The following is a 27754-nucleotide window of genomic DNA, read 5'->3' as shown; positions in this document are numbered from 1 at the left end:
AGTAAGTGAAACGCTGAATGCACAGAACAGACTTTATGTCTTTTGCTTGTTTTCCCTTTTCAGCTGATTTCAATATTGATATGAATACTGGTTTGGTTGCTACTTGACTGGCTCATGGGTTCCATTTAATACAGCAAAGTTCATGCGAGCAGCTTCAGGCCTCATCGTTCTCAGTTTGACATCGACGTTCACGCAAACAGTCTTGTGAATCACTCAAATATTCATGACCAGCTATCAAGACACGCTTTCATAATCACGTATTTAAGGAGTGAAATAACTGCACCTGTGTCAATATCGCTGTTTGCTGAAAACCACGCATCTCCAAATTTGGGGATTTTGGTTCTTTTACACAACCTGCTAAATAAGACATCAAGTTATTAGAAATTGTCACAAAGGTAAAAACCAGCTTGTTCTTAGTTCCTGAAAAGTTTGTTTGGGAGATACATGGTTTTCACAGGACAGTAATGCTTTGCTATGTTTTTTCTTTTTTTTAAATGCATGGACAGTTTATGAGTACAGCATAATATAATAAATTGTGATAAAATGTCTCTCACTCACTCACTGAACCAAAAAGCACATTAATCTTCACATATGAATTTATTTGAAATGAGCTGCAATGCATTGTGGGCACAAAACACTTGTACCATCACAGTCAATAATAATGGTTACAAAACGAACATTTACAGAATAAATTAATATACTATAGTACCACATGAGACAGTAAACATAAAACCCCAAACTGGGCAATTATATTGCATTAAAAACAAAAAGGAGTGGGTTTAATGTACAAAAATCTTCAGGCATTTACAAAGGCGGCCTCTTTTTTCCACTTGCTTGTTTTGTTGTACATGTATAAATATAAATCTCTAAATCGTAGTTACACTGATATGTCTGCTAACAAGAGACCAGATCTGGCCTGAGACGAGATCCTCCAGTAACTTCCGTGCTGGCTGCCATTTAATCATACAACAAAAGATAGATTTACACAGTTGGTATCGTTTTCATTGAAGCTTCTGGAAGATTACGATCGATTGCGGGTTTCTTTTCTTAAAACGGCTCATGTTTCTCTGTCACTGATTTGCTCTGAGTTTATCTGCATTCCACTAACATGCACTTGTCCCTTTAGTGTAATATTAATATGTCATCAAACAAACAAACGAATCATTATCAGAAATGTGTCTGCAGCAGTAAAGTGCACGTAGCACATGCTCGGCTGTGAATGTTTTCAAAGATGGGAGCAGCAGAAACGACTGCTCCGTATAAATAGTTAAATATAGCACTATGAGCTTTTGCCTTCTTTTACAAAAGAGGAATGGACCCCTCAAATTTAAGCAACCCTTTGTGCAATCTTCCCCAACATGCATGAACTTTATCACACCCCTTTTCATCCTCCTATGCCTTTTTCTTCTGGCCACATGCATGAGGAACATGCTTAAAATTCACATGTGAAGGTAAATTCCTTTCTTCAGCGTCTCACCTCCTCCTACATATTAACTACTGATTTTCCAAAGAATCAAAGTTTGGTGCTAAATGATACAACTGCATCTACTATCGTCACTCGACTGCTACGCCGAGCGGATGCTACTGCAGCCTGCGCCATTTAACTGCTGGCTACATCTAATGCTATTACTACGAAGCCGAGTCTAGGAATTTAAGCTGTGTTTCAACGAATCGTGACATGATAAACATCTGTAATTCTCCCCTGATCAGTCAGGAGGTTATCACAAGTACCTCCACCTGCTGGTCCAGGCATTTCGAGAAACTTGTGACAAGATAAAAGTGCAGCACGTTGAAGTCGAGCTGATAAAATGTCGCTAGAAACATACAAAGACTCAGGAATGTCAGTACCTTTCAGAACAAGATTTTGAACTACTAACACTGATGGTCGTACCTGAGAGCTAGACTAGACCTGATCTGACAGTGTGTGGTGCACCTGTAGTAGCTGGTGATCTGAACGTTAGTCTGCCAACCTGCTGATGACGTGGCAGACTTGCAGCGCTAGACTGACGGCACGGTTGTTAAAGGGGCGCTCCGGAGATTTAGTATCGCACTACCACAGAGTTGGGAGACTCGCAAGAAGCGTGGTCAACAGAGAACGGTCAAAACCGATGAGGCAGAGGCTGAGATATTCTGACTTTTAGTCCAAAACCACTGGATCCTACAGTTCCCATAATGCAACTTTCTTCTGTTCCCGCCTGGTACATACACACATCTTTCAAACTCGTACGTAACATAAGCTTTCCGTTGCAAATTAGTAGCCTCAAGGCCAATCTGAGGCTTGGCTTTCGGGGGTCATCTCAAGCCCAAAATGAGATGACCCTGCTGACATCACCATGACATCGTCAGGGTTATTTTCTTTGCTAAAGCTTTTTACAGGCTGATCAGTACTCTGTGCGGTTGGTGGAGTGCCCCTTGAAGCTTGTTTTCACTCCCATGCTCACGATGACCAATAGACAGATGGAACAGGAAGCATGACAACAACTGATGCTGACGTGCTTTTGGCACCACTAGCTTAAACGTCTAATGCTAGTGAGACGTACTTTCCACAACTACATGACCAGATCACTGACAGACTAAAGTGCTACCACAAAATTTACACAACAGTTAAAGGTAAACTTTTAACAGAAGCTTAACTACGCAATTATCAATCCTAAAATAATCTTAATTTCACTATTTATCTAAGTATTTGCAGACTCATTTAATGTCGACTCCCGGGGAAGTGATAAAGTTGTTGGGGGGGTGGAGGTCACTACTCGAGGGCTCAGAGGTCAATGGACAGCATTTACAAAATGATGTTGCACGGCGGTCACAAAAAGTGGCTACTGGCAAGTCCCTAATCTCGATAAAAACAAACCCCTTTCTCCAAAAATATGCTTTACGTGTTTTGTTCGTCCAGCTTTTACTTTCTCAAGACTTTTTTTTTCCCTTTTTCAAAAAGTAAAAAGTTCCCAAAACTGTGCAATTTCTCTTAATCGTATACAAAATATGTTACTTTGACATTCACCTAACAGCTAATATTGAGCATAAACCCAAAACCAACATGCAAAGACATGTAGACTGATGATTTTGGACTTTACAGTTAAAGGGTTTGCTCTCTGATCCTTAGCAAGCAGAGTTTTCAACCCCAACACATTCTGCCATTTTGGCAAAGCTTTCCATACAGGATTTACGCTTGATATCACTGCCAGCCCGTCACTTTGAGATTCAGAGACTCTGCGAGGATTTGTTTGCCCCGTCAGGCATGAACGACACGGATGCAAACACGTTTGAATTCTCAAAGCGCATAGACAGGACTGCATCTCCCTCACAGGTACGCCTGACCCCTTTCTCCATTCAAGAGCTGCTGGCTAATCAGGAAGTGAGGTGTTCAGACTAATACTGATTACTGGCATCCATAGACAAATCATCATGCAGTCGGGATATACAGGGTTGTAGCACTCAGGCATTAAAAAGTTAAAACATGACAAATGAAAAGAACTACACAGACTGAAGAGTTATATCTAGATTAAAATCTTAGGGGAAACAACGGTGGCAGAGTTAAAAAAAAAGAAAGAAATGCCACGAGGAAAGAGAGTCTATGTGTCAAAAGTAGGAAGATTTGGATCTTGAATCCGTTATCTGGGGGTCTTCCAAATGACCAGAACCCTCTTCTGATGGTCCGACGAATGGTTCTGGAAACAGGAGGCTCGCCTTTGGCTTTACGTGGGGCAAAGAACTGTGGAGACAAGAGCAGATCAGCTGAGGATGAGGGCTGTTTTCGCGCCGACCGCGGCACATGAAGGAGAGCTGTGCATTATGGAAGAGCGACTACCACAGGGAGAAAATGTGGGGTGAGAAAAGCGAGAGAAAAACAGGTGAGAAGCAGACACATCGACAGCTGCTGCTACAAGCTGGCGGTAAAGGGGGAAATCATGTGCATGAGAGTGTTTGAGTGTGTGAGGGTGGGTGTAGTGCAGCCACAAGCACTGCACAGCACGAGAGGCACTACAGCAAAGAGCGAGTGAGGGAAGGCTGCTGCTTCGGGAGGGAGGGGGTGGTGATACTACGAAGACGTACTGAGAGAGAAAGAGAAAGAAAGGGGTGTTTGACAGCTTGAGAAGGCTGAAGGTGAAGAGTCTGCGTTAATGTATCAGAGCCTCACAAACCTCAGTTTCCACTGCTCTCATACCAGAGCTACCCAAACGACAACGCAGCACAGACGAAAGACAAGGAAGGTACAGGTCAACAGTGAAGGCTGGCAAGAAAGGCATCCATTCATGTTCAAGTGCTACTGTTTCCTGCTCTACCGTCAGCTTCCCTGAAAATGGAGGAATGAATTTCCTCTTTCATGCGAGAGAGGGCAGGATATCTGAAACAGAAGTCACGTGGCTGTGACCGTGACTCTGAATATGAGTCGCTTTGAGGACACAGTTTCACCACTTTGAGGATTTTTTTTTTTTACATTGCTGCAATAAACCGATTTGATGGGACTAGTGTTGCTCAGTTTTTCATCCCACTAACTGCTATCAAATGTATGAAGAAGCAGTAAAAAATGGCGACTGTGCATTTACCTTTGAGAATGTAGTCTGTTAGCAGGGCAGGCACCTTCTCGCTGTCATCCCTCATGGCGTGGAGGACTAATGGGGAGAGGGCAGCAGGTTACATTTCAGTACAAAAACAAAGAAAAGGCCTCGAAAACAAAGAAGCTGCGGAGGTGCACTCACTCTTTGTGAGGATCTGGAGGTCTTCTACTGACGGGGAGCCAGCTTTCTTCTCATAAGGGATTACTGTGGTCAGGTACTGAAGAAGAGAAGGTCAGGTAAGACACGATGACAGAAACATTGTGCAGTCATCTAATTTAATGTTAAAACAAAAAAATGCTTCAGCTTGTATGCAACTGCTAATTGGCTTCAGCCTTTCAGAGACTTAACAGGGTAAATCTTCACTTTCATGCGAGCTAAAGAAAGCGATGATTATGCAACGGTGTCCTCTTAAAATAAAGGAACAATGAGTTGACATCGCAGTGAACGTTGCAAAATATGACAAGTGATGAAAGAAAAATAAAATGGCAAGTGAAGGACAATCAAGTTATTCAAACATGACTTAAATAAAGCAAGATAATTAAAATCAAAGACAAAAGAGATTCAATAAATGACGCCAGCGGTAGCTGCTGCGGAGGAAACAAACATGCCAGTGGTAAAAAAAAAAAGAAAAAAGGAATGAAAACAGAAAGACATCTGAAAAGAAAAGAGATGTGAGGCTGAAGAAAGAGCAGGGGCACCTGTTTGTCCCCTCCTGTGTTGCCAAAAGTTTGACGGAGGCCATTTTGAATGACATTGGAGAGTCCCTCCAGAGTGAGGAGCTACAAGGAGCGAGAGGAAGGAGGAAAAAACAGAGAATTAAGAGTGATGAGGAGGTGTCTATATTAAGAGAAAGGAGGAAAAAGGTAAGGCCCACACCCTTGGTGCTGTATAAAAGCCGCTCCCCATGCAAGCTGTCTGCCAGGTTTACAATTCAGCTTATACTCTGAAGGAATGTGGGGCTGCGTGTACTAGCGCCGTCACTATCATCGTACATACATGACATCTGCCTTTGTTCATGCCTCCCACGCCACATGACTCACCGTGCCCGGTATGTGCGTGCTGGTTGTCCTCTGGCCGTTGGGCCCGGTCGTCGCCGTGCTTCTGATCTTCTTCTTCTTCCGCAGCAGCTCACGGTGCTCCTTCTGCCTGTTCTGCACGTCGATCAACAGCGAGATGAAGCTGTTCTTCACCTGTTAGTTTGTTTAATACAAAACCCTTAATTTGCATTGGTTTTTCAGGATCAAGCTGCAATTTGTTTTGCATTGCGTGTATGCACGGACAAATCTATTTTTATCTACAGTCTAAAACACAGTCATGCCATTGAAGCAAATGACATTGTAGAAATAAAGCTGCTGGCAATTCACTGACCTCTGCCACCAGCCTACAGAACGCTGTGAGCGCTGCAGTCTGTTCTCACTACACAACAGATGTTCAAATGCTCGTCTTCAAATCAACTTTCTCACAATTAAAGGCACAATATGTATGAATGTGAAGCAATTTACATTTATTAATGGATTTGCAATGCCAATGTGTGAATGGACTGTACTGTAACTTTAAAAGTGAAACCTTCCCCTGACTTTCTTAGTTGCTTATAACATCCTGTGAAATGATTCCTTGCTCCCCTGACGTCCTCCACCACAGAGCAGGTGGCCATGTTACTTTCGCTTTCATCCATGTTTGGTGTTGGATGACATGATATGACACTCCTAGTAATGGTACACAGCAATTTGCTCTTCTTCAAATCACAGTACCTCCTTTTCATAGTCCAGTTCGTCTCGCAGGGCCAGAGCCTGGATCAGCTCTTCGCTGTAGCGGCGAATGGCCGTCTCCACCTCCTCCAAAGTCTCCGTCAGCTCAGAGACAGACAGCTGACGAAGCCCTGAAGATGGTGTGCAGATATTATATATCACAAATTAAGTACATGTGAAAATCTATTCTTAAAAAAATGTGAAAGAAATATCCATTCACGGCTAAATGTTAGCATCCAGACACAATCTTGTGTTATAGTGCATGCTAAGGTCTATCGTAGGGTATAAAAGCAAAGACAGTCATTATGCGCTGTCCAATATGCAAAACACACTTCATACTGTAGTTAATATATGCAGATATCTGAGACAAAATGTAAGGCCTCAAAGGCAAACTGGGTGCTCAGTCTGCACCAGTCTGGCATTAGAAATTGTGTTCAAGCCAAATATATGCGGTTGATTATATAACAAGGAGGAAAAACGTAATTGCTGTCTGTTTGCATTTGTCACACATTACATAAGAAAGTTACTGCATGTGTGCATGTGTGGCTGTTTCTTCGTGTGCCAGACTGCCGACCTATTACACTTCATTAAGTGATTTAGATAACTGTCGAACGGCAGCTGAGTGTGAAAAAGCACTGCTGTCTCGCAGGGGGGTGAGCACAATAACGTTAAAAGCTTCACATCATTCACTCTCTTCTTGGAAATGCACCGCGACCACAGTGCGACACTCACGGTCCTCATAGCTGGTGTTGGAGCCGGAGCGTTTCAGAGCGTGGAGGTCCTGAGAGAGCATGGACAGGTCGGACTGCGAGGGACTCTCGTCGTCCTCTGGGTCTGGGGACTCCTGCATCATCTCCTCTATCTCCTCTATCACCTAAACAACGCCACAACAAACAGATGCAAATGTGCTCATACTTGCATGGTGGCATCAAGCTGGTATTTTTAGTTCACACACAGACACTTAGAGCTTGAAACAGTGTTTTGCTGTATAATATTATCATCTTTGGTGTCTGGTACAGTACCGGCTCTCCTGCCAGGTGTCCACATTAATGGAAAGATCAAAGCCGTTGTCTAAGCTGACAATAAATTCATTTTTTCGGGTTGCTATTTTGGTTATTCTTAGTTCAGTCTTTTTGTAGTCCATCTCTTTAAAATCTATTTTAGATCATCATGAGATTTATAACAGCTTCCAGGGGGAAATATCCTGTGTGTATGCATGAAGCTAAAGTAAAAGAACCTCACATGCTCTGAACATTCTGTTGAAAATGCATAGAAGAGGAGAAATAAAATAATTGTCACAGCTGTAAATTTGCATATTATGTAAGTATGTTGCAGGTGTGAAAGACACTGATGAAAACTGAGCTGTATTAACATTGCATTACATTAAAGCAACCACGTGAATGCAACCCATACCACCGTGGGCATGAAAACGTACCTGTTCGGCGGTGAAGAGCGGCTCATCGTTGATACAGGACACGATGATGGAGTGCATGTCCATCTGCTCCCTGAGCTCCTCGTCGTCCGACAGGTCCAGAGACTGGTTGTCCAGCTTCTGTCCGTCAGAGAGGGAGGGGGGTAGATTGGAGAGGCAGAGAGAGAAAGAGAGACAACTTGGATGAGACAGCAAACAGGTGGTTTAGCAGATTGAGGGCAGAGGAGCGAACTGCGTACATTTGGCTCTTCTCCTGCAAGGTGACATTTCAAAAAACAGTGCAGAAGCATGGAAAGGAAGCAGTGCCTTTACTGTGTGCTTCAAATATCACATGAGACAAGTACTGTGTGTGAGATACCTCATGCTCAGTGAGGTTGAGGGTGGGCAGGTGGAGGGTGCGAGTGTGCGACGTCTTCCAGTCCACGGCCATCACATTGCCGTAATTATCTGTGAGAGCGTTCCACACCCTGCAGGAACGGATCAGAGAAGAACAAAATATTATGAGAACCAGAATGAAGTGGAGAGTTAAGGACAGAAGACACGTGAAGACGTTTCATCTCACAGCAGATAAGACGAACCCCGTGTCCTTCTCCTTTTTACTGTGACACAGCATTACTTGGCAGTGTTACAGTATGTCCTGCTGTTTGACCACCCCCTCAGCACTTCACTGTGTTCCTGCTGCTGCCTCTCACAGCAGCCGCCTGAAACCACTGACGAACGCAACAGCTCCTTAATCACGCGCCACTTATTCCCCAGCAAAAGCTCCCTGGCGAGAAACACTGACGCAGTCATGCTACTTCAACTATAAAACAGAGGTCCGCCAACTTTTTGGTTGCCCATATGGAATTAATTTAACAACTGTGTGTTAAGATCACTGGGGCCCTTTCCATTTTTTTGAAGTTTGCTGATAATATTGGCTGATTTAGAAACAGTGTGATCATTACACCGACACACTGTTGAATGTTTACAATACTCTGCAGCATGCAACTTGGCAGAGGATGTATCACAGCCGAGCAGATGGCGGCGGGGAGCCTGCTAAAAAAACAAGTTTACTGTGAGATCCATGATCTTTTTTAAAACATGAGCGAGTGTGTGGTGCTTTTTCCCAAATGTTTGTACGACTCAAAACACCCAGTTTGTAAACCTCTACGCATTACACTCGACTCGTGCTTCATCATTTTACTCTGGATTTGCTGAAGCCTTCATTAAAGGTTAAATACAATTTTAGAAATACTGAATAAAACCGCCCCTTCGTATGGTCCCTGCTGGACACCAAACTGACGGCTGGGGGCAGGAACCATGTTTTCAAACACTGAGTCTGTGCAGAACATAAGTGCACATAGCAAATCACTGTGTTTTTATTCTTGGTGCTGACTGCTGCGAGCAGAGCGAGGATGGATGCTGTGAACCCATGTGTCACAGTGACTCTGCATCGTCATACCCTCGCTCTCTCTCACATGCACGCACGCACACACACACACATGTTTATGTAACTTGCATGTTTCTCCCTGAAGTGCTCATGCACAGCTTGGTGAGTGGGGGGCTGAGGGGTTGTTCTAAATAGGGCAAAGGCTGGCAGGAAATACTTTTTCTGCCTCAAGCAAAGACACTGTCTCGGGCCACGTGAGCTCATGCCAAAACACAACATTGGCCTCTCTGAGAGCATTTACATTTAAAAAAAACATGAGGCCCTTTGAGATTTCAAGGGACCGCTTGTCTTGTTTCTACTTCAGCACTGTGCCAATTTGTCTGAATTACTTGGCTGAATATATTTACGCGGGTGTTGTTTTATCTTGCACACACATGATCCACATGCACGACTTGGCTTAAGCACAAACACATTTTGCTTTCTCCATTCTCGTCCTCACCCAAACTGGCACACATACACACACATTTCCTCCTTGTCATCCCCGTTGTTCGTCTCAGCCATGGTCTTGCTGGAGAACTTGTTAAGCGCCTAGGCACGTCCTGCAAAGTGCAGTCATCCAGAAAAGACTCTCACTGAGCCTGGCGCTGCTCTTTGGGCTTCACCGGGCTGCTGTCCAATTATTCTATTCCCTCCATCCTCCGTTTCTTACCTACGACATTCAGAGACGCTTCTCTCCCTGTCCAACACATTCTCCTAACCATCTAGAGCACCGTTAACAGCGAGCTTCGCTTTGCTGTGACAATTTGTTAGGAAATATCTAAGTAAAAACACAACATCCCTGCTTCTTGGTGAAGATCTTCTGATTTGAAGGTGCTGATTGAACAAAACAAGCAAAAAAATGATGACGTCTTGGACATCAGGAAATTAAGATTTCCATTTTTCACAACTAAGCACCAATTAATACATGTATCGAGATACTAATCAGCAGATTAACAATTAGGACAGCAAATGCTGACTATTTGCACTATAGATTCATCTGATGAACTACTCCAAGTTGATGCCATCAAGTGTATTGTTTAGTCCAACAAACAGTCCAAAATCCAAAGACAATCAAATTAAAATGATAAAAAGGAAGAGGAAGCTATATAAACAGAGAAAAACAGCAAATAATCCCATTTGAGAAGCTGACACCATTAAAAGTTTGGCATTTCAGGCAGATAAATGACAATAATTTGCAGATTGACTCTCTGCTGACTGACTACACTGCAAAAAGTGAAATCTAAGTACTATGAAATATCTTAAATCGAGGAAATATGTGCTTGTTTTCTGTACGACAAGATATATCTTCTTACCAGGTAGTTTTTATGTTGGATGATTTCACTTGTTTCAAGCCTTGTTGTCCTAATTATCTCAACAAAATATTCCAACGTGAGATAACCTGAGATTTATTTGTGCTTCTAATATGCTTGAAGCTAGATTTTCCAGAATTATAAAGCTATTTGATCAACACAGGCAAGTACAAAACAGCTTTGTCAAAGTCAGAATTTCTTTGTGTCAAGAGTCTGAAAGCACTGCTTTAAAGATCTCCAAGTAAAGCAACACTGTCTGTGTGGACAAGTGCATGCAAGACTAACATCCCTTTTGGTAAAACAGGGGAAGCTTAAATACATTATGTGATTACATCTAACAGTCTCACAGTGTTGCAATGCCGCATGTAAAAGAAGAAGAAAGCAGAAGGCATGGGGAGGGAGATTTATGCTGCCTACACAGCTCTGCAGTTACAGCAAGGCCTGTTGATGGTGTGGGATTGATGTGAATGGCTGCTGGGAGGTGATAGCATGCTGTCATGTGAATGTGTAACTGTGACATGTAAGAGTCTACGACTGCTGAGGACCTCCAACTGCAAAAACAAGGGATATTAGGGTGGTAAGAAGAGAAGCTGGCATTTCAGAGAGGAATGACTACATGTATGAAACGTGACATATTGTGTCTGTTTGCACTGGGAGGGACCAGCAGGGCTCCTGAACGTCAAGTCAAAAATGATTTATCTCGGTTGAAGACAGGATACAGAGCAGATGTGCTGGGGTCAACAGCCAATTACTTACTCTCAATATACAGCTGATGGATCACTGGCTTAAAATCGACCAATCTAGCATGAAATCAAGTGTTGGTAACGTGGCATAACACCACCCCACACACTCTCACACACATACACAAGTGTACACAAGCAACATCTTTAACTTAGAAGAATACAAACTCTAATGAATCCCTTCAAGGACCAAGAACATTCAACCTAAGTTAGCCGAATAATGAAACAGGTGTACCATATTTTGTTACAATACAGCAGGAAGTGTGTTGTCGTTTGGCAAACATGCACCAGCTGATTAAACTTTGGACGACACTGATTGCGGCTAAGCTAAGGATTCCCTCAGCGTTAGCCCGCCGAGGCTAAAGCGGCTAGCTAGCTAAGAGATTTAAAAAGTTAGCGTCAATAAAACCCGCATAAAATTCACACTCACTCGTCGTCTTTCAAGTAATTGTCCTCTGTGATGGGTTTAACGGGGGCTATGTTTTCCGTCGTGGTGTTGTAGTTTCGGAAACACACTGTCAGCTTCTCGTCGAAGTCGTGGACGAGGTCCTCCATCGATTTGAAGCTGCAGATCTCTCCGGAGAAACTGTTGTCCAGGTCTGAGAAATCGTCTAGGCCCGACGACGAATCGCCCACGTTTGAGTTCAGCTGGTCCAGCTGGTCGGCCGACGCCGCGGACGGCTTGAATTCGTTAAAATCCTGCCAGTCCTCGTCGAAGTGGGCTAACGGCGCCGCCATGACTGCCGTAGGAGCTCGGTTGACAGCCAGTTATACCCTCTCGGTGGTGCTCTGTTTTCGGCTTCTAGACACTGGACTAGACGGCGAGGCAGCGAGAGAGAGAGAGAGAGAGAGAGAGAGAGAGAGAGAGAGAGAGAGAGAGGGGCGTGACGTCACATAGAAGCCCCTCCCTCTCCAAATGGAGCAAAACAAACCCTCGTCGGCTGTGTTTCTGGAGATGACCGCTGTGCTGTTTGTGCGGGCCTTATCACTGTCAGCCAGAAAAAAACGTGCACTCTGACTCTGCACTCAAAAAGCCATCTTAGGAGAACAGCCCATGCACTTTGCATGTCCTATGCAGAGAAGGAAACCCACCCCCCAAAACCGCCTGGAGCTCAGTTAAAGGGCATTGAAATGATGGAATCACCTGATTTTTGTGACCAGTTTGAAGGTTTTTAAGTCTACCATCTACCCGTGCCTGTGTAGATCTTTAAGGCTAACATACTGTTGTGTTCAAATTGTATTTGTTTTCCATTAAGTGTAATATTTGCCTAAATATATATATTACTTAGACTTACCACCAGGTGGCGCAATGAGTCTGCAGTTTCATATTAATAAAGCTCATAGTGGTCTATTTTTACATATACTAAAGAAATAGAGGTGGAAAAATCATATGGATGAATGCACAAACACATTCAATATAAACACAAAATAGTGAAATAATCCAGGACCTGTTAAAAATTAATCTCATTATTATAAAATGCTTAGCTAAAATGCTAAGATGTAACCAAATTAAAAATGTATGGGATGATCTCACTACTCCATGATTTTATTGTGTATTTTGCCTGTATCAAATCATGTGGTTTTTACCTCATAATCTATTTCTATTTCTAATATTGAACATTTTTGGACTATCCTCACAGTTAGCAGCACCCACGCTCTGTGCACCTACTTCCTAAAGTAAATGTCAAGTTTTGTATCGAAATGTATGGTGAACAACAAGACTTACTCAAAATAACATCACTTTATTGGCAATTGTTCTTATTTTTCCTTATGGCATTGAAGGTAGCCTCTTACCAGATAGTCTGGCTCCAGACATTTCCTTCAAGAAATAAATGACTGAATACAAAGTAGAATTTTGACAGTTCAACCCAGTGTTGTCCACTACAGGCCCTTTGACACATGCTTTTCCAAAAGCAGTGATTCAGGGCCAAACTGGATCCCCCTTCTGTGTTCAAGGGTGAAAGAGATGAGTTTTCTGGGTATCTGAAACTTTTAGGGGACTTCACAATCTCTTGCCCCATCAAACTACCATGGGCTTCTTTTATTTTTCTTCAAAACCCTGAATGCTTTATTGAAAATATGCATACATAACACTTTTCCTACACAACAATACAAAACAGTACAATCACTTTTGTAGATAACACATTGAACGCAAAGCCACACATCACCCCTTCCCGCCCTAGCCCAAGGAGCTTAGAGATGCTACAGTAAGCCCTTAGTATTTCCCACCCAGCCCCTTCCCAGCACCACCACCACCACCTCTGAGAGAGAAATAAGACATAGTTAAATCAGAAACAACTCCCTTGGTAAACTCAAGACAAAAGAAGAGAAGACACCAGGTTGCATACAGACATAGCATTTGCCCCCGGCAGATAAATGATGGACTTTACTCTTGTTTGGGTTCTTAGTGTGTATGATTTGCCTTCAGTCTTATGAAATAATGCTGGGTATGGGAGAGGAGTCCATTCTGCAGTCCAGGAGTTGAGATAGAGGTTTCCAGAGTGTGAATATCAGACCTTAACACACACAACCTACAGAAAACACCAGTGTGCCTCAAGTGATTTGGCTTTGATGAGGGTCAGATCAACCAGCAATGGCACACTAAGAGAGAGATTTCAGTCAGTTACACAGACATGCAATTAAGTAGGTTTTCACATGAAGGAAACTCTTTAAAGGCGAGGGGTGGATAGTTCAAAACCTGATTTGATTGTAGGTAACACACTTCGTAAAAACTCCAACTGGCATGGGTGTTACTGTGCATATTCATTTGTAATAGTAGTGGTAGATAAAATGCAACTGAACACAAAGAAACAATATATATTTAGATAAATGAAAGATAACGGGGGTTATTAAAGATTACAAAAAAAGAGGACTCCAAATGTCTGGTTATATTTTAATATGATCATACAGGGATAGAGGTCAACCAAAAGTGATATAATGTGAACAAAAACTTTAAGTAACAAAAAAGTTCAATAAAAACAGACAGAAAAGCACTGATTTTAAACATGTTTTACTGTATATCAGTCTGTAGCAAATAGTCATTACATACCCTGAAAAAGGGAGGAAGAAAGCTTTGAATGGTGCACTGACCACTGAATAACATGGCTGGAGAATAAAGGGGGGAGGGGGGCGTTTAATGCTGAGCTCTCTCTAAGCTCCAGGAGTGGTACCCTCGTGATGAGGCTGCTCTGCCTTATATGCACAAGGTTCATTTTTTATAACGTCTTTAAGATAATCAGTCACTGCTTTTGGGTGCATAGAGGCATAGTGAGGGAGAGTCAATTCCTTTAGCAATCTCCGGTTAGGTTCTGAGCCTTTGCCAATGCAACCTTTTGAGCCATCAGAATGGCAGCTAGTGTGGCGACCATGAGCCTGAAGGAACTTTATGGATTTATGCCATTGCAGTCGTTGCGAGAGAGCAAAAAGACCACTCAAAGTGCAGTGGGGGGGGGAGAGGATGTCATACATACTGAAGGGTTGTGTGCAATTGTATGAACAGGAAGGCAGTTTGTGTGTGTGTGTTTCAGGATTGCAACAACACTCCCTCACACTGCAGGCTCGGAGAGTGGTTCTGGTTATTGGTGCCTCTTCTCTCTAGCTACTCGTCCGATAATTACAACAATTAGCTTCTCGTATGAAATGACCTTTTGCTAATAACAAAACACTTTATAGCTTTTTGAAACATGTCTCATTCAAATTTTTTTTTTTTCCTGCAAAGATGATTCATTGCCGGTAACTCAGTGCCATTTGAATGCCACGTGCTGAGGAGAAACAAATTCGAATGTAAAAATTAAAGCCCCGGATGAAAGAAAAGTTTTTCTTTTACAAAAAGGCTCTCAAGTATTCTTTGTTCCACAGATAGAGATCCCTATGGGGCTTTGGATAACTTAGAATTGGTTTAAAATCCTCTTTACAATTTTACTATGGGATTAGGAATATTTGGGGGGGGGGGGGTTGGGGAGATCTTCTGCTGGTGTGAATTGAGCACACATACAAAAACACGCACCAATTAAACTTGCACCCACAAATGTCAACTCACACTAATGTGTGCATGCATAATCGCTCTCAGTCAGTCACTCTCACGCACACACAAACACGCACACACACACACACACACAGAGGAGGGACAGCAGTCACTGGTGTGCAATCCAAGTTGCACTTGAACTCTTTCACATCTGAAAGCATGTCTTTTTGAGAAAGGTCAGAACACGTGTCCTGACAGAGGGAAATCCCACCACACCGTTGATATGTGACATGTGAATTCCTCTGTCCTTCTCCTCTTAGGCAGATGTAATGGAGTTGTGCGGTAGCTAGCTCGCAAAGGGGGTTGGGGGGCTGTCAGTTGGAAACATTACAGTGACTGTCCTTGTTAGAAGTTAAATTAAGGAATAAAAAGTTTGTCTTTCTAATGTCGAGAAACAGAAAGTGGAATCTTCACGCTAAAGCTTTCCACGGGCACTACTTGAGCTAAGATTCACCTCTTAAATGAGAATTACGCTATGACTATCATAAAAAAAAAAAAAATCCAACATTTAGCATAGCCTTTTTTGTGTTCTTTGTCAGCTGGTCGGTCAGTGTTTTCATGGTGGATTTTTTTGGCCTTTGTCCAACAGATCGAATGCCAAGAATATAGCAAGAGAGTGGGAAGGGGAAAACATACATACAGAAGAGTTGCTATATCCCCCAATGCTCCATCCTCCCCCAACAGCACCCCACCCATGTCCATGGAGACATTATACACGCAATGTGAGAGACAAGCAGGCAGACGGATGTAGTCCTATGAGAAGACGGCTGGTCTGCGGCGCCTGTCTGGAAGCATCACGGAGACGCTCCGAGCGCAAGGTGGAGGTGGGTTTCTCTCTGCGAGGACCTGGCATGGCCGGTGGCCATGCAGCGAGATGGGGGAAGAAGGGTCAGTTGGAGGAGGAGAACATCCGTTACAGCTCACCAGTGGACCACTGACTGGTTTTCCTCTGGGTCAGGATCAGGTGTTGGATGCGGACCTGAATTTTCAGTGTCCGTCATAAACTCCACCATTTTGTCTAGGCCAGTCAGGAGGCAAATTTTTCTCACCTTTATTTTCTCTTTTGTCTTGGTGGGTTGCATTTGTTATTCTTGACTTGCTTTAGGTCGGTGTTAGATTTCATTCGCCCGTTCAGATTTTGTTTGACTGTGGGATTCTTGGATTGTTGTTAAAGAGAGGTGTCATCTGGTCCGTAAGTGACCATCAACTGTCCATGTTACTGCAGTTCTCTGAGGAGACAAGAAAAAAAGAGGTCAGATAAATACAGAGATGTAGCACCTTAAACAATAACCTTCAACACAACAGTGATGCTTTAACCAGAAAATTCTCTCCTCAAACTCCCCAAATATGGTGAACATCAGCAAATAGGGTCAATCCATGACCATATATAAGCTAAAAATGTTAATTTTCACATATCAAAAACACATTTAGTTTTTACCGTTGAGTCCGTCCACCTCTTGTGAGTCGAGGAAGGGTGCAGGACCCCAGACACGCACTGTGCCATCGTCTGAGGCAGAAGCCATGAGTCCTGGGATGGCTGGGTTCCAGCTCACACAGTTAACGGTGCGTGTGTGGCCTGTTAGCTCAGCAATGGGAAGTTCACCGCGGCGGTGCCAGATGTACACTTTGTGGTCTGTGGAGAAGGGGTGGCAACGGCAGCAAAACAGGTAGAGATAAATATATACAATACACTGAGAGAAGACTTGCTGCAGGACAAATCAAACTCAGCGAGCACAGCAAGATTCTTGACTCCCAGAAAGTCTGCAGATAAGATGAAATTAGCATAAACGGTCTAAGTGCAATGGTTTATTACAAAGAACAACATCCACGGTATTATCCCTGCTCATATTTTACTCTTCGACCGTACCTTCACTACCACTGGCAATGAAGTCTTCGTTGTGTCCTCCAAAGCAGGAGTGGATAGTGTAGAAGCCCTGGGTCACACCTTGGTACTTCCTCACCAGCACCCGGTCCTGAAGGTCCCACAGGTGCACTCCCTACAAAAAGTTTGTAGAACAGCCAATGACAGGGTGTCTGCAGGTATCAGACAATTATATTTAATGCTTTTTGGATCTTTTCGAGATAAATTTATACCAAATTTGATTTTTGGACAAATCAACTTGTTCTTGTTCAAGCACTACAAGCATTAAGGTAAGTCGTACATATGTACTCCCCTGCAAAGATAGGATTTATGTGGGAATATGGTCATCAGACTGGATGACATCAGAGTGGCTTTTTAAAAACCTGCAGACACTCTGTATATCTACTGGAACGTACTGCATATTTTTTTCACATAACAAAGTGTCACTGTGCTTTAGAAGAAAATCAGCTGATATTGATAATGGCTGAGTTGGTCAAAAAGCTTACCTGAGTTGCTACATTTAACAAAGCTAATCTTCCATTCTTTGAAACAGTAAAAGACATGATAGGGTGGTCCTCCTGAACTCTGTAAAGAACATGTAAAAAAAGGCACATGCAGTCAGGCACCATACTGATTAAGGCAAATATACAGATATAGTTGATATGGAAATCTTGGAAACTTGAGGACATGATACAATTTGAAAGCATGCAAAAATTTGGGAAGGCTGACACATACATGTTTCTGTCTGTAAGGTCCTCGAAGTTGTACCCCCGGATACGCTGGTGGGTGTCAGAGGCCAGCACTGCTCTGCCATCACTCAGGCACCACAGGCACTGCACTCTCACGCCCTCCCAGGAGTCCAACAAGTTACCGTCCAGGTCCTGACAACACAGACAGCAGAGCCCTCATCTCTCATTCTTGACAGGCAACCTGTCATGGCAACTTTATTTAACAAGAAGGCCTATTAAGATGCCTTTTCTTTCTGTTCAGACACTGACACAGTGCAACAATCAGACAACAGAGCAGAAATGGAGGAACACACAAGGCCAGACTGCTTTCCTTCTTCTCGACAACATGTGATTTGACAGTAGCTTACTGGCATATAGAGTCTCATCTATTCTAGAATAAAATGGTTTATCACACAACACAAATGAAGCAGCTGCATATTTTGACATTTCTGCTGTTTAACAGCTTTTTAAAATGTGTGAAATGAATAAATAACTCCACTAAATCATAATTTTCATTCCTAGCATACTAACATCTACATACATGATCAAGTAGAAAAGAGACTCTGTTTTCAAAGCACATCAACCATCTTCCCAACAAAAATGTGATAAAAAAAAAACAAAACAAACAAACATCCTCATGAGTTGACTGAGTTCATGGCTAGAAAATCAATACAGGGAAAGATCCAATTATCTTGAAGCTGCCTGTTTAAGGTCAAGACACACACATGACAGCTGCTATACATATAGCTATGACTCATATACAGTGTCCTTCTTTAATCCCTCTCCTCTGCAAGCTTCCTGCGCCTTCAAAACAAACCAGGCATTCAGCATTGAGTCAACACAGATGATATATAATTCTCAAGAGGAAAACAGACATTAAATATTGGAGGCATTTACTCATAAAAACACAAACTGTGCTTTAAAATAAGGCAGGAAAAATGGTCCATATACTTACACATTGATAAAACTGCCCCCTCTGTCCTCCTGTGACAAAGCGTTTGCCATCGGGGTTCCAGGCCACACTGGTCAGACTATCTTCATGGGACTGGGACATTTTGGTCCGCAGCTCCCCCGTCTGGTCACAGGGGGGATTGGTAAAGACAGAGGAAAAACAGAGGCAAAGAGAAAAATAGGGGGGGGGAGGGAGACAGCAAGAAGAGACATTAAGTAAGTATGGGGGAGGGGTGAATAAAAGGAAAGGAAAGGGCAGGGGAAGGGATGGGAGAGGAGAGGAGGAGAGGTCATTGAGTACACGCAGCCTAAACAGTATCTCCTGGAGCTTTAAAGCATGTTTTTCTTTTCCACTGGTTTAATGAATTTGACTGACACATCTCCAGTCTTTGACATCACAGCTGTTTGCTTTCGTACACGTTTGCCCCGTCATGTTCTCATGAGAAACAGGGCTGGCATACGGAAACGGGTTGTGAAGAGGTATCACCGGTATAAATGTTACCTGAACATTCCAGAGCCACAGCTCAGAGCAGTCGTCAGGTCCACAGGCGATCAGGTAGGTGTCATCGGGACTCCAGGCTAAGTAGGAGACTCCATAGGCATGACCCTCCAGAGTTCGCAGCAGCTTTAACTGGTGGCTCTCCTACACAAAGACAGAGAAATATGATTTCTCAGTAATGAATCTTTAGGCTAAAGAGTGGTAACTCATGTATTTCTTTAGATAATATCTCACAATCTAAAACAGAAAATAAAAGTCCTTCAAAGAGCTATGTATTTGTAGGCAGAAAATATGCCCATAAGGGTTTAGAGCATGGGAAATTCTAGGAAAAGTATATTACTGTAAGATACATATTTTGAAAAGCCAAGACAAACCTGCCTGCAAATGTAAAAGCCCCGACCACTACATTCCTGCCGGGTAATTTTAGCTGTGACTTAAATCATAAAAAAAGGGTAACGTGTGTTTATTCAGGAATTTTTCTCACTCACCGGGTCCACTTGCCAAATTATGACAGTAGTGTCTTTGGAGCCAGTGGCTAGTTTGGTGCCGTCATTTGAGAACTTGCAGAACCACACCTCGTTACAATGCTCTGTCAGAATCTGTTGAGTGTAACAGGGGAACTGCTTCCTGCAACACGGAGAAAGACCAAAGGTTAAAATCTTCATTCTGCAAGTCTGCAACAGAAGGTCTTCCCTCATTACATTTTCTATATTTCAAGATGCTATGATTGCTGTCAGTTCAAACAATACAGGGCAAGGACAGAAAACTTTGACGATTCAAACTCATAAAACGACAAGAGTAGTGCAGCCATAACAGGACAGTAAGATGCTAGGGGCAAGTCATTAAAGAGAGGGGAAATAAGTTGAGACTTCTGAGGCAGAAGATTTGGAAACACAGAGCAAGGCTTTCAGTGAATGTGCCTCAACATTATAGTTTTATAACAGAGGTCAAGTGATACATAAACATCAGATGCTGCAGTATAACACCAAGGTCTCGAAAGGCTTGAGCACGGTAGCTGAGCAACACCAACCTGCTGCAGACATGATCAAGGAGGAGAGAGACCGAGTCCAGATTACTGTCCAGCTTGGTGTTGTGATAGAGGCAGCGGTCCCTCTGCAGCTCCACTGCTTGCCGCAGCAACGTCTGCAGCCGTCGAGGGGGCAGCATCACAGAAGGTGGCAGGTACGCTACAAGGAGAGACAAAAGCAGACAAGCTGAATTCCCGCATACGGGTTGCGTGTCTAGTAGCGCTGCAGTCATGCAAAATGTGAGTTAGCTCCACAGGGTCAGTTTATGGACACGTTTCCTCACTCTGTAATTTGTCCAGCAGTCGGCAGCGTGAGGCGGTGCCCTTGCCCTCCCACTCTGCCTTGGCCCTCAGATCCTCAGCATGGCTACACATTAAGTACCTACAGGATGACACAAGCACACAGCTCAGGCAACACAACACGCACAGGAAATGGAAACGCACACCTGGTACAGATTCAATGCCAAGAAAATGTTTAATCAACATGAAACTTTAGATGTGAGAAATACAGCATGCTGTCAAAAGTTTTCCATAAGCGGCTGCTGTCGTCTGATTTTAAACATGAAACTGCTTTATTCATTTGTTACATAAGAGATATGTTCCATTACAAAGACTAACCAGCCTCCATTAAAAAGTCTGGTTCACCACCAGTGTTAAGATCTATAATCACTATGATTATTGATTACAGAGCTAACTAAGAGCAACACACGTATGTCCAGTAGCTGTTTGCAGGTGTGCATTTGTGTAGAAAGGGTGAACAGTCTGATGACTGCTGTGAAACAAATGCAATATCAAATTTGTAACAGTACCCGCTAAGCACATGGATGCGATCTGTGTTGTATTTCAGTGGCGTCAGCTCTCCCCGGAGCACCTGCAGAGCCTCCAGGACTTTGCCATCTTCCAGATACTCGAGATACTTCTGCTGCAGCAGTAGGAACTTCATACGCTGAGTACAAGACGAGACATACAGTGATCAGATTTTAGAAAAACTGAGAGAAGGAAGAAAGGAAAGAGTGACAAATGAGCTTAAAAACTACAGCTCTGGGGTTCAATTTGACATTGATAAGAAGGGATTTCCACCACAGCAGGTCTGCATGACTATGGAAGGACATAGTTTTTCTATTTCTTCGGGGCACCTAGGTAGCATAATGCAAGACAGCATGGTAATGTCAACATCAACAGCATACTTCCTTCACTGAACTGAAGACCGCTGGCAAGTATTTACCAGTCCCTGCTGCTGGTCACCATTACATTTGCGCTACTATAACTCAATGTCTTATCTCAGGTATGCAGTAGGAGCCGCAGCCCTGAAGATGGCCGCACACAAATTCAAGAAAACATCCACCCACAAGAGTCTACACATAAAGTGTACAAAAAGACACAGACAACTTCTAACTCGCAAACTACACCTGTGATATAAGTAAACTCCCTCCTGGAGTGAAAGACATGTTGACAATGACAACACTAACCTGCTACAACTCAAGGCCTAAAATGGCTACCCACATTGGACATGCAGCTGAAAATCAACAGCCACAGTCATTATCTCAATAACCCAACTGGTGATGGCAGTTAAGACAGATCCCTGACAGAGAGCAGCACGCACTTGACAGAGACACAAGGGACCGCGTTTGAAGCTCATCTTGTTTGCTAATAAGCATGCCAGAAAGGGCAAGTTAGCCAGAGTTAAGTCCCATTTCCAAACTGATACTGAATCCTTTAAGAGAAAGCAAACAGTTTTTCCTAAAAATGTAAAATTTGACTTCAGTTCAAATATGTTCCTGGAGCCGTCTTTCCACCGTCCACTATTAGTTTTTATTTTTATTTTTTGCATCTGTGAGTAGCTCTGATATTTCCAGTGGGCAGCGCACACTACAGTAATGTAGATCAACACCACACTCAAAAATCACACAAGTGTAGCATGCATAGTAATTTACTATCAGTTCACTGTGTAGTGTGGAATTGGGACATATATATATAACTATTTCAAAACTACCTTTGGCATTTATGTACTGGAATTTCTTATGTATCTGCTGACATACAGGCAAATACAATATATCTGCAAGAGTTTCATATCAGCCGGCCAAAAAGCATGAGATGACAATTATAAATCAAGCCAATAAATGAAAAACTGCCTATTTTGGGTCTATACATTTTAAATCTGTTTAAGGACAAACAAAACGAGCAGAAGAAGAAAAGAAAAAAAAAATCATGCTAGCAAAATTAAACCACATTTTGCTTAAAAACAACAGAATCATGCAATCATACCCTAAATCTAATGTGGTGTCTGAGGTGCCATCCAGAACATTTTAGCTTTCAGTGTTCCACAACAAGTACCTGAGGCCCTGCATTATAACGGTACCATTCTAGAACTTCCAGCTGTGCCTCCTAACTGACTGGCTCTCATTCAGCCCAGTTCAGGTTTGGGCAAGGGCAGCTTACCACAATAGCATTGGGAGAATGCATCAGTGCTCTCAGCTCATTGAGATCATTCTCAGCCTGGACCAAAACAAAGAGGGGGTGATGGAGGGGAGAGACAGAGAGAGAAATGGTTAGCTCAGCAGTTTCCATGCATGCTCAGGAAAAAACTAATCACAAGAACAGTAATACAGATCTTATGGTGAACTTCTTATTTAGGATGAGCAAATTGGGGCTTTAATAATGGAGCTGATGTCCATTTGCTGTCAACAGCATAACAGCTTTATGTCTCTGACACAATACTGGCCTCTTTTACTATTTACCAGTAGAAATAAAAGATGTTTCTGGAATCAAAACAAATGCCAAACGAGTGGCTGGTTTACGATTGGTTTACAGAGAGTACAAAACCAACACACCCAAAATTTACCAGCAGTTGGCTGAAGGCTGGCATTAATTTTCCATCCTGCAGTTCTGACATAGGTTCATTATTCCAGAAGATTCACAAGGCCATTTTTAATAAGTTGTGTGCTTTTATAAGCCTCGGCTCGAAAATGTTGGAATGAGAGTTATTGTGCAGGGAGAACAGAAAAATACTGCTGAGCGTTAATTTAAAAGCCAATTACATAAAAACTCCTTAAAATGAACTAATATAAACCTAATGTTTTCAAATTCCACATTTGCGGGCCTAATGGGGCCTTCAACGTTCTGCAATAATGTTCTGCTATGCTCCGGGTGTCCTAATGAACCTGGATTTCATCTTTTAATGTAATCACATAATGGGGCCTGCACCTTATTATTTTGTTATAAAAATGACAGAAAATGTATCCTAGAATTTTCAATAGGCACAATAACAACAACTAGCAGATTTATCCTACCGTGTACTCTGCCTTAACAATGCAAGGCCAGCTGACTGACCAAACATTGTTCTCAAACCACCAGATAAGATTTTTCCCTGAGCTCTCTCTATATTAATATTGACAAGCAGATAAAGTGTTGTTCTATTCGTGTAAACCATAAGATTAAAAATATGAGTATTGTACTTAGTCTCAATTAAGATACGTGCCCTAAAATGACCAGTTCTGAAGCCAAATAGCACTTTAACACTCAGATCTGCTGGCCAAGAAAAGACTTTCATTGGTACTAAGTGATAATTGCGCTCGTGCAACTGTGGCCCAAAGGCAGGCCGCTTTAAGTCCTTTGCTTATGCTTTCCCAGACTTCCTTAAACAAATCCCAACAAGAATCATATTTGCTTTTGTTGGTAAGCCATATGAGACGATATGAGATATACAATTGCTGGTGTCCTGACCACACAATCTCTTCGTGTTACAGTACAATACGGACAACAGATCACAAAGAAGGTCACCAATTCCCTGTCTATCAAAGTGCCTGCTATTATGTAACCATGGTAACTCAAGACCAACCTTGTCCCACTCCCCCTCCATGACATGGTTGCGGAACTTGGTAGCTGAGGGGTGTTCCAGTCTGCAGCCTGATTCCTGCATCAGCAGGTCCACTGTCTGACTACAGAAACACATAGAGTGCGAGAGACAGACAGAGACAGAGACAGGGGAAGAAAGACAGACAAAGTTAGTCTGAAATATAGACACAAGACATGAAATAAAAGAAAAGAGAGGATAACATTAATGACTTTAAAACTCAAGAATCAAGTGCAAAGGTAATATCTAAGAGGCCAGGCTACATTAACAAAATGTGAACTCATTGTGATTTTGCAAAGCCAGCACATTTCTGAGCAAATCATTCAACTTTTCTTGATTATCTAATCACCCATGGCATGTCACCATTGTGACTGTGCTGTGTTTACAAGGTGGGAGATCCGCAACAATAATTTAACATGGGGACAATATGAACGTCACTGGCAGGCAATAGGATGGGGGCAGTTCATGGCCAGCCCAGAACAGTTCTGTCACTATAGCATTATTTGTGGTCAGGAGGACGTTTGCTAACATGAACTGAGCTTGTGCTGCAGTTATCATCCTCTCAGCCTGTCAACCATGAACCATGACCATCTGTCCAAACACCACCTCTGCGCTAAACCCACTCCACCACCACAAACAGGTCTGCTGAGATGCGTGCGTGTGATAATGAAAGTGGGTTGGGGATGGGGGTGGCTGACACCTTCAGCATGATGACATCATTCTCAGGTATCAATGGAGTGGCGCAGCAGCTCCGTGTTGAGCTGCACATCCAGCTACACTGATTTCTCTTGCATTTCCCCAGCTGAAATGTAGGGGCTCTGTTTCATGCCAGGCAGTGCCATGTATCCCCCTGACCCACCCTCTCTGTAAACACAGTCATGCTAAGCTGGCTTTTATAATGCCTTGTAATGGCAGCTTCACTTTCTCAGCTGGATGCCAGGGATCTGCGGATGTGAGCCATCCACCAGTGGCCACCACAGCCACTTTGAAGAAGAGGGGCAGACATACATTTCTTGTAAACCCCACTATGCTATTATTAGATTCAAACACAGGCTTCCATCTAAAACAGCTGGTAGAAAGCGCATTCTTCAGTCGCCATGAAACCAGCAGATTCTGCTCTATTCGGGACCAACTGTCGCCCACGGTATTGACTGCTGTCTTTAAATAAATACATGCCCTCATACATGCATGCGCGTCACTATTTGTGACTGGCTGCTGACACGTTGCTCTGATAGTCACAGAAAAAAACACTTTAATCCACGAATAAAGTTATCACATTCATCAGATGGCTGTTTAAAATCGTGATTAATTAGATGAAATAAAAGACCATCTCGAAGTGACAGCTCAAGACGTGCAATGGGTGCACTCGAAATACAACCAGGACAGTTTTCATAACCATGATAGTTATTACATTGTGGCCGATCTATTAATGGTCCTCCCACACGGTCCTGCAGAAACCATGTTATTTTTCCCGACGCAGCCAAGCTGGAAAATGAAGAAAACCACCAACCATCCTGGCGAGAACCTACGTTGTCAACCCGCACATTAACATTTCCTCCGCATTTTTTTCGCCTTGAAACGCAAAATTGTACACTGCAATTGCGATAATCCTGCTTCTGCCTCATTGAAATGCAAAATCAAGTTTCTCCATTCGCATGACACTGACTTCAAGCTTTACAAACACAACAAAACGGTGATTCTTGTTTTCTCTGAATAAACGTTAGTAACGTTAGATGATGTAATGCCTTTTACTCTGTGCGAAATCTATAACGTTTATTAACGCATCATGGCGCCACTGGCACGTTAAACAGTCTTCACCTCACGATGGAGTTGAAAAGCAGCTAAATGTTAGACTGTGTTTATGGTTGAATGGTGGTTTAATGTCAGGACACAGCACCTCAGCGCAGGCTAGTGCTGTTAGCTCTCAAGCTAACTGTTATTGTGCAAGATGGACCCCTTCTTTCTACCAACTGCCGAGCTCAGAGGCTAACTACCCCATCCCCCCATGTTTGTGTCTGTCAAACGCACTAATAGCGCTCTTACCAGCTGCTGTTTCGCAGTTTCTCGCATGCGAAACACTAGTAATAAAGGCCACGCTTCATATGTTCAACGCTAACGTTAGATGCATCTGTAGCTTATTCCTCGACTTTGAATAAACTTACTTCAGCCCTAGTCCGTGGAGATGTTGCCCTATTAATCGTATGACATCTTCCTCCGCCTGCGATAGTCGTTTTTTCTTTTTCAACGAGCCGACCTCCGAACTCGAGGCCGTAGAGGCAGCCGAAGTCCCCGAACCGGGAGCGGTTGAAGACCCGTTACTGGTACCGACACTATTCCCGTTGTCTGTGCTGGAGAGAAGCCCATTGGAGTGGGTTCCGCATGCCGAGGATGACTCCCCGTTTTGTGCGCTGTTAAGGCAGGAGAGCTCTGAGGATTCTTGTCCCTGTCCTGCCCCGTTTGCCTGCATGCTGCTGCTGAGGTTGTTGACTATACTTCGGTTAAAGAGGATAGCAGAGGTGGCTTGAGAGTGTGGAGACTGAGTAGCAAGTCCTAAGACAACTCCGGACAGGCCTGTTACAACTGCTGAAGCCCCGGGCTCTCCTGCTCCCTCCGCCGCCGAGGCTCGGTGCTTCTTCCGCGGGGGCGGCGACGCTCCGCCGGTGTCCGAGTCGGAGGAGGAGGAAGCGGAGGCCAGAGTTTCCTCACCGAGAGCGGCCGTGGTTAGAAGCCGGCGGAGCTCCGGGTGGGAAATGAAGGTTAAGCTTCCAGGTTTGAGGCCTCGTTGTCGGGCTCCGAGCAGACTGTCACTAGTGGAAGCGCTGTCAGTTAGCCCGTTTTTGTTGTTGTTTCCCTCAAAACAGCTGCAGCTCTAATGGAGTCCTGACGCCCTGACGTAACCGGAAATTCCTACACTACCAGGCTTCCGGGTAGAATTATAATCCATGGGTGGTGGCGCATGAGAACCTACTTAGCATAATAATTAACTGATAAAAAAACACATCACATTAAAATTCATTTGAATGTCTCCAGAGGCTTGACTTAAATATATCGGGAATTTCAAATTAGCATAATGGGTGAACCTCATACTGACTTTCCACAGGTGTTCAGCTTTTACATTTCGAATTTAGCCACTCGCATCTCATTACACCATGTGGCCCTAAATTAATTATCTCCAAGAACAGGTCGAGGCGTCTAAGGAGAAGGTTTTTGATTTTGGCTAAAAATTGGCTTGACTTGAGCATTAAATGAAAAATAATAAACATGATTATGTAAATAGAAAAAAGTAGCTATAGCTAGTCCTGACCAGTCCATATTTGGTTATTATATTCTGCAAAATATGCTACTTTGAGCGCCTTCACAGTTGACTGCAAAGTTGTCATAACCATAAAACTGACATAAAAAAATGTGTCACACATCAGTCACAACATTGGTATAAACTGCCATAATCTATATATTAATTCCAGTAATTCTAAATTAATTCCAATTAAGTCCAGTTTTAAAAACCTTAAGAATCATAATCATAATTATTAAGATAATGATTATTTTCATTTAGTAATTATTAATGTAGAAAGAAACACTGTATCAACAGCTAACAATAAGGCTTCAACTGT

The 27754-nt window shown here is 43.0% G+C and overlaps 2 protein-coding genes across 5 annotated transcripts; both read right to left on the bottom strand.

Moving 5' to 3' along the window:
* Positions 1-578: 578 nt before the first annotated feature.
* fez2b (fasciculation and elongation protein zeta 2b) lies at positions 579-12028 on the bottom strand. Of its 4 annotated transcripts, XM_076755742.1 has the most exons (11): positions 11631-12028; positions 8101-8209; positions 7746-7862; positions 7043-7184; positions 6314-6441; positions 5603-5752; positions 5261-5341; positions 4704-4779; positions 4551-4616; positions 4146-4173; positions 579-3715 (listed from the first exon to the last, which is right to left on the bottom strand). In XM_076755742.1, exons 1-10 carry the CDS (start codon positions 11936-11938, stop codon positions 4163-4165), a joined length of 1188 nt encoding a protein of 395 aa, XP_076611857.1. In that variant the 5' UTR covers positions 11939-12028; the 3' UTR covers positions 579-3715; positions 4146-4162. The 4 variants fall into 4 exon arrangements, with proteins under 4 accessions (XP_076611857.1, XP_076611856.1, XP_076611859.1 ...); XM_076755741.1 differs by lacking the exon at positions 4146-4173; XM_076755744.1 differs by lacking the exon at positions 5261-5341 and having other exon boundaries at positions 11631-12019.
* Positions 12029-15115: 3087 nt separating this feature from the next.
* Positions 15116-27057, bottom strand: LOC143336169 (WD repeat-containing protein 26). The gene is made up of 14 exons (XM_076756123.1): positions 26306-27057; positions 24129-24228; positions 22730-22786; positions 21100-21236; positions 20575-20672; positions 20294-20450; positions 19752-19890; positions 19267-19407; positions 18769-18888; positions 17821-17966; positions 17592-17670; positions 17092-17221; positions 16663-16857; positions 15116-16453 (listed from the first exon to the last, which is right to left on the bottom strand). The coding sequence occupies exons 1-14, from the start codon at positions 26608-26610 to the stop codon at positions 16428-16430; spliced, it is 1830 nt and encodes a 609-aa protein (XP_076612238.1). The 5' UTR covers positions 26611-27057; the 3' UTR covers positions 15116-16427.
* Positions 27058-27754: the final 697 nt, after the last annotated feature.

The sequence above is a fragment of the Chaetodon auriga genome, chromosome 18 (genome assembly GCF_051107435.1).
Source record: "Chaetodon auriga isolate fChaAug3 chromosome 18, fChaAug3.hap1, whole genome shotgun sequence".
Taxonomy (NCBI): Eukaryota; Metazoa; Chordata; class Actinopteri; order Chaetodontiformes; family Chaetodontidae; genus Chaetodon; species Chaetodon auriga.
Note: the sequence above shows the minus strand (reverse complement) of the source record. Positions and strands in the feature narration are given on the sequence as shown.